Raw genomic sequence first — 12,066 nt, forward strand, 5'->3', positions numbered from 1 at the left:
GAATGTCCATGCCATTGTGTCCATCCATCTCCTGGTGCAGGTAACAGCAGAGGGTGATTACATGCAATAAGTAAGGAAAGGAGAAGCAAATACATAAAGGAAACCAAGCAAAAATCACAGGTTTTCTGGAAAAAAAAGCAAACAGTTCTTGAGAGAACGCTACAATAAAGCTTAAACTGTGAAGATGATGAAGATTCCCATGACCATGTAACAGTTAGCCTTTGATGAAGGGCTGGCACCAAAGGCCAGTGGGCTGGTGAGATGTGAGAGCTGAAGTGGAGAAATGAATGGTCATCATGCTTTTCTAGTTGCTAATAGCACCGCAGTATGGCCGCATTACCCAGGTCATTATTCTTCGTGATGGCAGCTGCCACCCTCGTTCGAGGCCCTTGCTTGGTAAACTGATATCCAAATTTGAGGATCCTTGAATTCTCCTCGAGCATCTGGGCAATTTCCATCTCTACGGCTGTTCCCAACTGCTGTCTCTGGTTGCAGGTGCAGGTACATACATAGGATGACCAAGAAGAACAAGGAAACAGTTACTTGTGTGGAAAAGATACGTGGCTACTTGGACAAAACCAAACAAAACAAAGAGCCAAAAGTCTCCATATGAATGGAAAAAAGTCACTTGAGATATTTTCTTCCATGCAGTCATTTGCTCCTTGTCTAGAAGCAAACCCCAACAGATAGATAGCCAAATCAGCTGGCATGCTAACCTGAGAGGACTAAGCCAATTATTTATGAAGGAAAAGATGCTTCCAGATGTAAAATGAATGCAAAACCAGTATTTGGTGTTTCCAATCTACCCCAGTGTTTATGGTTTAAACAAAGGGTGTTTTGTTTTGTTTTGTTTTTTAATAGGGAAACTGTCTTATAGCAATCAATCCAATTATTGAATTTTCTATTCTGGGATCCGTATCCAAAAATAATAAAAGATCATCAATTAATGGGCCGTTCTCTCTCAGCAGAGTCTCACTAGGATATCCCCAAGAGGCTTTACCATTGTCAAGTGAGTTATCACGCACTGAAGGGATTACTGGGCTACAGAAAAGTAAATTTTTTTATGTTTGTGGAAAAATGTATTTTGCTTGTCTTTTAAGTTGAGACATAGAGTAATAAAAACATTAAAAGTAGATTTTTTTAAATGGCAGCATGTAAAAATAAGAATTTAAAATTAAATTTACGGGACACAGTATATTTTTTCAGAATATATTCATTAAATTTTTTTTAAAAAAATATATTTTTATTGATTTCAGAGAGGAAGGGAGAGGAAGAGAGAGATAGAAACATCAATGATGAGAGGGAATCATTGATTGACTGCCTTCTGCACATTGGACCAAGCCTGCAACCCAGGCATGTGCCCTTGACCAGAATCGAACCTGGGACCCTTTCGTCCACAGGCCGACGCTCTATCCACTGAGCCAAACCACCCAGGTTCATTAAATATTTTTAAGTAAAAAGCACAGGCTTGTTTAGAAAAAGCAAGCAATAAAATGTATATATAAAATATAAAAGCTCTCTTCCCTTAATATTCCCATTCCCCACAGAGAAAGACAGTTTGGTATAGAGTCTGTAGTCTTAAACATTTTCTATGCATTCACGTGTCTATGTAATCTTATGTACACCTATACTTTTTTCACAGAAATGGATTCTAATAGCATACTGTTCTGAAAGATGTTTTTCTTTTTCTTTTAAGATTAATAACACCTTTTCATGTAGGTAAATACATGTTTACCTCATCAGACAGCTGCCCAGCATTCCACTGTAGTAATGCATCATAATGTCTGCAGCCAGGTCCTAATGACTGTTTTCCATCGCTTTCCATTTCTACTATTGCAAACCTTGCTGCATGGACCTTTCTGTGCACACACAGTATATCCTGGGGCATTTCTGCAAGTGTGCCTGGGAGGCAAATTTCAGCAGGATCCAGGCGTAAGCATGTTTTAAGATTTGACATATTACTGACTTACCCTCAAAGGCTATGACAATTTTTTCACTCGCTAACAGTGTTTGAGTTACTATTTTCCTTACCCTAACCAACATGGGATATTACCAATCTTTTCATCCCTGTCAATTCAATAAGTGAAACTTATATTTTACTTGTATATATTTAATTACTTTAATTTGCTTTTCTCAAATTATGAATAAGAACAATTAATTTTCTCAAGCATTTGTATATCTTTTTTTTTTTAAACCACCAATCTCTGTAATTTGCCCAGTTTTCCTGGACTTTTTTTAAAAAATTGGCTTGTACATTTCTTATATATTAGGAAATTAGCCCTCTGTCAAATTTGCTGAAAATACTTTGTTCTGTTTTTTTTTTTTCTTACTAAATTACCAAAGACATTTTCTCCCTTTCATATGGTCAAATTTATTAATCTAGATTTTATGTCATGTTTAGAAAGTCTCCACTCCTGATACTTTTCCACTTGTTTTATGATTTTGCATATTGTAATATTTAAATCTTATTTCATCTGAAATGAATTTTAATATAAGAATTAAAATACACCCTAGCCAGTTTTGCTCAGGGGATAGAGCGTCAGCCTGCAGACTGAAGGGTCCCGGGTTCGATTCCGGTCAAAGGCACATGCCTGGGTTGCAGGCTTGATCCCCAGGAGGGGGAGTGCAGGAAGCAGCCGATCAATGATTCTCTCATCACTGATGTTTCTATCTTTCTGTCTCTCTCCCTTCCTCTCTGAAATCAATGAAAGCATGTTTTTAAAAAGAATTAAAATGGAACACCAACTTTATTTTATTCCAAAATGCTAGCAAATTGTCCCACCATCTTTTACTTCATTTTTCTTCCATGATTTGAAATACCACTTTGCTGCAAAATTCTCAAGTATACTAGTACTTGAGTGTTTCTGGACTCTATTATCCTGCCAGTCTATTTCTGTGCCAGTATTATGCAATTGGATTGCTTTAAAATATATATATACCTTTTAAATTTGGAAATCTTAAGTATGGGGTAGATGAAGGATAAAAGTTTATGGAGAAAAAACAAAACAAAATAAAACAAACAAAAAGTTTATGGAGAAAGTTTTGTGTCCTTTGCTCTTTATCTTTCTTTTCATCTAGCAACCTGTCAAATGAGTCTCTTGCCAAGATATTAACAAAATGTGGTACTGCCAGTAAGACAACAGTTTTGGGAATCCACAGGGTGGAGTCAGCATTCTAAGCAATGCGGATCTATGGGAGGGAGGAGCAGCAATAAAGTAAGGGATACTGATCTCACAGTATCATGGGCAACTTTAGCTCATGACACACTTTTGAACAATGGGACTGTATTAAGGACTGAGATCCAACCTCAGGGCGGGGCTGCCACAGTTAAGGCTTATGCCCCTGGAACGGGCCAAGTGGTGCTGTCCAAGGGCAGCAGGAGCTCATGGCGGATGTGGCTGACTGAGAGGGATAATACAAAAGTTCCTTTATTTCCCCTTACAACTCTCAAGAATTTGGGGTCCAGCACTTGGATAACTTGGAGGATGGCGTGTTGATATAAAGGATGTAGGAGCTGAAAATTATATTGGGGGGCATGTAAAAGAGGGGGAGGAAGTAATATAACATAGGGCATCTTTCTTTCTCAGCCTGAGTTTTTTTAATTTTTTTTTTTAAAATATTTTTATTGAGTTTATTTATTTCAGACAGGAAGGGAGAGGGAGGCAGAGATAGACACATCAGTGATGAGAGAGAATCATTGATCGGCTGCCTCCTGCACGCCCCACACTGGAATCGAGCCCGCAACCCGGGTATATGCCCTGACTGGGAATTGAACCCGTGACCTCCAGGTTCATAGGTCGACACTCAACCACTGAGCCATGCCAACCAAGCTTAATTTTTATTTGAGGTCTTCTGTGTTGTATAAACCCAGGACACTAAATGAGCACCAGAATTTCCTATAATTTGGATAGTATGTTTCTCTTTATTAAGTCACTAAATACCAAGAAAAAAAAAAGAAACAAAAGTTCAAGCATATGTTTCTTCAGATCACCTTTTGTTTTTATTTTTATTAATGTCTTTTTTTAAAAAAATATATTTTATTGATTTTTTACACAGAGGAAGGGAGAGAGATAGAGAGTTAGAAACATCGATCAGCTGCCTCCTGCACATCTCCCACTGGGGATGTGCCCGCAACCCAGGTACATGCCCTTGACCGGAATCGAACCCGGGACCCTTGAGTCCGCAGGCCGACGCTCTATCCACTGAGCCAAACCGGTTTTGGCTATTAATGTCTTTTTAAACATTGATTAAGTAACCTCTTTTCACTACTCCAATTTATTTATTCATGAAAATGCATTACCGATTGTTCTCACAGGGCACTGATTAAGTCATTACATATTTACCTGGAACCCGCACAGTGGGGGGTTCTCAGCAGGCCTCCATTCTGGTGCAGTTTCCTGCTGCAATGATATTAATTGGGTCTCAGCTGCTGGCCCTGCCTGAGGAAACTGTCTTAGAGATTAGTTTATTTCAAACCCTTCCTTAGACAGAGGAGGAAACTGAGATTTACTTCTAATAGTCTATGAGTCAGTGAACAAAATAGTGGATGGAAATCAAGGTTGGTTTATGAATTTCCTCATTCTTAAAATAAAGCAAAACATTTTTCCAGTTGTTCTAGAACTTAATCCTCCTCTTTGTCACGAGTAAAGAGAAGTCATTTCAGAGGCATACTGGGGGACTAAAGTTGAAAAATTACACAAAGCCATGCCCAGATGACTGAAGAGGGGTGGTGAGGATGATACTTTAGGTGGGATTTTTTAATTAATTTGTTTGTTTCATTTTTGTTAATCTTCATCTGATGATATTTTTTCCATTAATTTTTATGGGGAGTGAAAGGGGGAGTGAGGAAAAGAGAGAAAGGGGGAGAAAGAGAGGGATGGGGGAAAGAGAAAGACAGAGAGCGAAAGAGAAACATTAATGTGAGAGAGACACATTGACTGGGGCGGGGATCGAACCCAACAACCCAGGTACCTGCCCTTGACCAGGAATCAAACACGAGAACTTTGGGTATTTGGGCTGACATTCTAACTTCTGAGCCACACCAGCCAGGGCTTATTAAAAACGATTGTATTGATTTTAGAGAGAGAAAGAGGAAGGGGGCGAGAGAGAGAGAGAGAGAGACAGACAGACAGACAGACAGACAGACATTGATTAGCTGCCTCCTGCACACTCCCTACTGAGGATCTAGAGGGGATTTAAGAGAGACTGTATTTTAGGTTCTTTTTCACATGCATTAGAAAAAGCTTCTCTATTCTAACTTTTCAGGATTTCAGCTCACTCACTACATATAAGGTTGTCAGATTTAGCAAATAAAAATACAGAACACCCAGTTAAATTTGAATTTCAATAAATAACAAATAAATGATTTAGTATAAGTATGTCCCATGATATATTTGGGATACAGTTATACTAAAAATTAATTGTTGCTTATGTGAAATTCAAGTTAACTGTATCTTATCTGGCAACCCTAATTAGATGGTATTTTACTAGGAATAGAGTATTTAGAACATTATTTCAGATATGGGGTTCCACTATGGCCTAAAGTAAACCAACACAAGAAGATAAATATACTTGGAATAAAGTGTCCACTTCTGTCTTAGATCTCCTGGGAACAGTTACTAAGAGAGCTCATCTTCTTCCTGATACTATTCTAGCTGAAAAATATCCCCGAGCTATCAGTTCTTTTCCTTCTGGCATTTTTCTCACTTGTTTTCCTGCTCTCCTGCTTCCTGATGACCCTTAACTTACTAGCAGCTGGACACTCACCAACATACACAGCATCAGCTTCCCCTGAATGTGTCTGGTCTTCCCCTGGGCGTCCCTCCACAGCTCTGCATTTGGAAAGCTGTTTTGGTGATGCATCCCTTCTGGGGATGGTGAGGAAGGCCGCCTGTCTCCTGGTGGGGTTCCCACTTCCCTAATAACAAGCCCCAGGAGGAGTACAGGGCTGGACAGTCCTACGGTCCTGGTCAGCAAAAACAGAGTAGAGCTGTCCATGGAAGCTGTCTCCAGGCTTAAGCAAAAGTCCTGACTTGGCCCAGCCAGCACAGCTCAGTGGTTGAGCATTGACCTATGAATGAACCAGGAGGTCACGATTCCATTCCTGGTCAGGGCACATGCCGGTTGCAGGTCGAATCCTCAGTGTGGGGCATGCAGGAGGCAGCTGATAATCATTCTTTCTCATCGTTGATGTTTCTATCTCTCTCTCCTTCTCCTTTCCTCTCTGAAATCAATAAAAATATATTGAGGGGGGGGGGGAAAGTCCTGGGTAGGATGCTGGGGCTTTATCAGATCTTAGAGGGTTTAGATCAGGAAATTTCTCAGATATGCAGGGGGCACTTCCCCCAATATCTCTCCCCTCCCCCCGCCACCCCACAAGAGAATGCTCGCAGTACAAGTCTCCTTGCTCTCTCCTCTTTCGGTTCCATTTCAGGGCCCTTTCTTCCTACTGTACAGTGTCTAGACCCCTCAGACTCACCCCTCAAACCCACTGTAGACAATTCCCTGTGACAAAGGAGCAGGGTTACATGCCGAGAACTGAGACTTGCTCCCTGTGAGCAGGAGCCAGCTGAAGCAGCAGAGCAAGTCTGGAAGTAGGGCAGGCAGGCTGATGCTGGGAAAGAGAGGGCTTCCGGGGACAGGAAGTGGTGGCTCCAGGGAAAAACAACTTTCTTTGGCTGGTGATGGTCCCTGAGGAACGCTGTAACAGAGCCGAGATTATGACTGCTCTGTGCGTGAGTCCCGATGCTACTCAAAGCCAGGCCATCTTTAGAACCTGAAAGTCCTTTATTTATTTTAAAAAATGTATTTTCATTGATTTCAGAGAGGAAGGGAGAGAGAGAGATAGAGATAGAAACATCAGTGATGAGAGAGAATCATTGATTGGCTGCCTCCTGCATGCTCCACACTGGGGATCGAGTCTGCAACCTGGGCGTGTGCCCTGACCAGGAATCTAACTGTGACCCCCTGGTTCATAGATCGATGCTCAACCACTGAGCCACACCGGCCAGGCATAGAACCCAAAGTCCTTTAAATGGGCTCTGTGGCCAGCACTAGACTGCAGGAGCCCGCTCTGCTCTTTCAGCTCTGGGAACCTCCATCCAGGGACAGGAAGTCTGGCTCTGGGAGTGGCCACTCTGTAGCCACAGTCCCAGTGATAGGCAACAGCAAGGCTGGGGCAGGCATGGGTTGAGATTCCTGCTGAGAGGCCACAGTGATGACGGCTGAACAAAGCAGCTGTCACACCTCTGCCCACCCTGCTCTTTCTCCTCCAGGCCTGACCAGCCCAGGGCTGGGGGCCAGTGGCTCTTTATAACTCAGGCTGTCCCACTGTGCAATGCTTACTTAGGAACATGCTCTCCCCTACTCCCTCGCAGGCCTGCAGCTTTTATAATGTATAGGAAAGCTAGACCATAAAATCGAGCAACAGAATTTTGTCTTTTAACTCACTCCATTGTGGCGTGCTTTCACATGCAGCCTGTGGGTCAGCTTACCTGGTTGTCGATCTTGATTTCTGTCAAGGTGTCATTTTCTCTTAGTGCCTCCACCAGGGCCAGGATCCCAGCTCCAGTTACAAAATTGGATTCTATGTTTAGACTTTTCAAGGTCTTGTTCACTTTCAGCATATCTGCAAAAGCCTTATTATTCAAAAAGGAAGTAACCATTAGGGTTTCTAAAGATTTATTTCCTGAAGTCCCCACCCCCAAATTAAATGAGTCTTTTTTTACAGTACTTAAAAACTTAGTTAAATCATACTTTCACCTCAAAGCAAAAAGATAATTTAAAACTCAAAAAAAAAAATGTTTAGTCCAGCAGCCCAAACTTATGAATTTCATATATCTACAAAACTAAAAAAAAAAAAAAATACTAAGATACTGACATAGGATTACCAACTTTGCTTTGTTGAGTAAGGACATAAAAAACCCCCCAAAACTCCACTGCCATCTGTTATCACTATCAATGTCATTTTTGAGAAAAGGCAGTTTAAGGTTAGGAAATAAGTACAAAGGATCTAGCTTCAGAATTACTTTATTTTGCCCCTTCTTATATGAATGGATTAAAAGAAAACCTTGACCACGGACTAGCATTTAGACACTACTGATTTAGTCATATCATTTCATGTCATCCAGAAATCAGAACTCCTCAAAGATAACTCTTGGAACAAAGTCATCACTCAGACTGGCAAACCCACTAGAGATGTCCAGTTCAAGCCTGCAGCCTGCACATATGTACCTGCTTGCTTCCCTTCCTCCCCAAGTTTTCCCTTCATGAGGAAAAGATATAACTTTTAAGCGACTGGAACCCTCACAACACATGAAAGAAAACAACAACAACAACAACAAAAAACAACGGCCCTCCCTCCCCAAAAAAACCCCAAAATAAAAGAGGGCTATTACCTTGAAGAATTGCTAAAATACAGAAAACAGAAAGACTGATGGAGAAATTAGCACAAAACTGCCTAAGATGCCAGAGGTAAGTCCCGACTGGGGCATTTCATTAAAGAACTGCTTTAGGGGAGAACCAAGATGGCGGCATAGGTAAACACTGGAGAATGCTGCCTCGCACAACCACTTCAAAAATACAACTAAAAAACAGAACGGACATCACCCAGAACCACAGGAAAGCTGGCTGAGGGGAAATTCTTCAACTAGAAGGAAAGAGAACAGCATACCGAGACTCAGAGGAGGCGCAGTGCGGAAAATACAAAGGTGCGAAGGTGCGCGAGGAGCGGGCTGGTGGCTGAGGGCGCGGTTGTCGTTTTCAATCGGGAGGGAGGCTCAGATTTTGAGCTCCAGTTCTGGGTGAGTCTCTAGGGACCCAGACTCAAACGGGAGAAGCGGGGCTGTCTGGCATCGGTCGGAACTCGAGGGCAGCTTTCTCTCTGAGGTTTGCAGCGGTTGCTGGGACTCTGAGAGGCAGAGCCTCTGGGGACGGGACTGAGAGCAGCCATAACTGCTCCCTCCGCCCGCCCTGTTTGATCCCGTGCGACCCGCCCCGCCAAAGCCCTGCACAGAGCCATTTGCCGGATAGCCTCAGGCAAAGGCTAGATTAGCACCTCCCCAGAGGAAAGAAGTTTTCCCACTGCAGACACAGCTGACTCTCACAGCCAGTTGACCTGGAGGTCAAACCTCCCTGGTATTAGCTACAACAATCAAGGTTTAACTATAAGACTGCGCACAAAGACCACTAGGGGGTGCACCAAGAAAGCATAAAAAAAAATGCGAGAACAAAGAAACAGGACAAAATTGTCAATAGAAGATATAGAGTTCAGAACCACACTTTTAAGGTCTCTCAAGAACTGTCTAGAAGCTGCCGATAAACTTAATGAGATCTACAAGAAATCTAATGAGACCCTCGATGTTGTGATAAAGAACCAACTAGAAATTAAGCATACACTGACTGAAATAAAGAATACTATACAGATTCCCAACAGCAGACCAGAGGAGTGTAAGAATCAAGGCAAAGATTTGAAATGTGAAGAAGCAAAAAACACCCAACCAGAAAAGCAAAATGAAAAAAGAATCCAAAAATACAAAGATAGTGTAAGGAGCCTCTGGGACAGCTTCAAGCATACCAACATCAGAATTATAGGGGTGCCAGAAGATGAGAGAGAGCAAGATATTGAAAACCTATATGAAGAAATAATGACAGAAAACTTCCCCCACCTGGTGAAAGAAATAGACTTACAGGTCCAGGAAGCGCAGAGAACCCCAAACAAAAGGAATCCAAAGAGGACCACACCAAGACACATCATAATTAAAATGTCAAAAGCAAAAGACAAAGAGAGAATCTTAAAAGCAGCAAGAGAAAGAAACTCAGTTACCTACAAGGGAGTACCCATACGACTGTCAGCTGATTTCTCAACAGAAACTTTGCAGGCCAGAAGGGAGTGGCAAGAAATATTCAAAGTGATGAATGCCAAGAACCTACAACCAAGATTACTTTATCCAGCAAAGCTATCATTCAGAACTGAAGGTCAGATAAAGAGCTTCACAGATAAGGAAAAGCTAAAGGAGTTCATCACCACCAAACCAGTATTATATGAAATGCTGAAAGGTATCCTTTAAGAAGAGGAAGAAGAAAAAGGTAAAGATATAAATTATGAACAACAAATATGCATCTATCAACAAGTGAATCTAAGAATCAAGTGAATAAATAATCTGATGAACAGAATGAACTGGTGATCATAATAGAATCAGGGACATAGAAAGGGAATGGACTATTCTTGGGGAGGAAAGGGGTGTGGGAGATGCGGGAAGAGACTGGACAAAAATCGTGCACCAATGGATGAGGACAATGGGTGGGGAGTGAGGGCGGAGGGTGGGGTGGGAACTGGAAGGAGGGGAGTTATGGGGGGGAATAAAGAGGAACAAATGTAATAATCTGAACAATAAAGATTTAATAAAAAAAGAAAAAAAAAAAAAAAAGAACTGCTTTAGGCCCCGGTCCGTGTGGCTCATTGGGTTGGAGCATTGTCCTGTACATTGAAAGTTCCAGGGTTCGATTCCCAGTCAGGGCACATACCTAGCTTTCGGTTTGTTCCCTGTTTGGGCACATGTGAGAGGCAACTGATGGATGTTTCTCTCTCTCTCTCTCTCTCTCTCTCTCTCTCTCTCTCTCTCTCTCTCTCTCTCTCCTTCCCCACTTCCTCTCTCTTTCTAAAAAAAAAGAAGTGTCTTAGGAACAAATGGGACAACTAGAGTATGTGGAGAACACACCACCCCTCCCTGTGGTTTCCTAGAAAAGAGTACCTGCCAGCATAACTATCAGTGAAAAATCTCCTAGAAGAGCCTCTAGTGAGGGTGCTAGGACCTGAGAGAGAAGCAGTGGAGAAACTGAGGCACCTCCAGACCATCACCAGGTACGATATGGATGAAAGGAAGGGAGAGGCAACTATTGCCCAGGAATGAAACACAGAAATCTACTCTTGCAGATGAAGCCCTCCTAACGGCAGCGCTCGTGGGGGACCCCTGGCTGCCTGCCGACTCCTCATACCCTCACTACGAAGAAGGTGGCCAGTCAATTCACCTGCCTGCTTAGAAAACACTCATTCATTCATTCAAAAAAAGACTATTATGTTCCAGCAGTAGAAAAAACAAAAATCTCTACCCTAGTGAGCTTACATTTGAGGAGGGCAGAATCAAAATTAATTAATAAAATATGCAGCGGGTCATGTGGCGAATCAGAGGAAATGATCCTGGCTTACCCAAATCAAACTTGCTCTCTATTCAGAAATATGAACAGGCAACCAGTGATTGCCAGACATGTGAGAAAAACCAACATAAAAGAGAGAAGTGTTATTCGATATTAATATTAAGAAATGTTTAAGAGAAGATCAACATTCATCCAATAGGAGTTTCAAAAGGACAATAACAAAAAAGAAAAGAGAAAGCAAAAGAAATACAGAATAACAGGAAAAAATTTCCCAGAGTTGAAGAAAGGTACACGTCTTTTTTTGTTGTTGTTAATCCTCACTGAGGATATTTTTCCATTGATTTTTTTAGGGAGAGTGTAAGAGAGAGGGAAGGACAGAGAGAAACATCGATGTGAGACAAACACATTGACTGGTTGATTCCTGCATGAACCTCCACTAGGGCCCAGGCCGGGGAGGATCCTGCAATCAAGGTACGTGCCCTTGACTGGAATCGAACCCGGGACCCAAACCGGCTAGGGCAGCTACAAGTTTTTATCTGAAAGGACCCACTGAGGCTCAGAGGAATGAATAAAAAAGACTCAAAAGTGGGCATATAAAGTGAAATTTCAGAACTCCAAGGAGAGAGAGTCCTCAAAGTTTCTAGGAAGAAAAAATAAGTTACATGGAAAAAAGAGTCACTCAATTTCAAGGCACTTGGAAATTGTAAGTGCTAAGAATAAGTTTCAAATTTTGGAGTCAACCCATATAATAACATAAAATATGACATAAAGCCGCTGGTATAGTTCAGTGCTTAAGCATCAATCTATGAACCAGAAGGTCACGGTTCAACTCCTGGTCCGGGCACATGCCCAGGTTGCAGGCTCGATCCCCAGTGGCGGTATGCAGGAGGCAGCCGATCAATGATTCTCTCT

At 42.0% G+C, this 12,066-nt stretch overlaps 1 protein-coding gene across 1 annotated transcript in view; it reads right to left on the reverse strand.

Annotated features, from left to right (window-relative positions):
* Positions 1-12,066, reverse strand: part of TMOD2 (tropomodulin 2) — a 52,812-nt gene that overhangs the window by 3,805 nt on the left and 36,941 nt on the right. Inside the window, exons 8-9 of the mRNA XM_081108958.1 lie at positions 7,494-7,637; positions 341-485 (exon numbers count right to left, since the gene is read on the reverse strand). Of these exons, the coding sequence (XP_080965084.1) occupies positions 341-485; positions 7,494-7,637 (289 nt within the window). The remainder of the gene's footprint in view (positions 1-340; positions 486-7,493; positions 7,638-12,066) is intronic.

The sequence above is a fragment of the Myotis nattereri genome (genome assembly GCF_964212035.1).
Source record: "Myotis nattereri genome assembly, chromosome: 1".
Taxonomy (NCBI): Eukaryota; Metazoa; Chordata; class Mammalia; order Chiroptera; family Vespertilionidae; genus Myotis; species Myotis nattereri.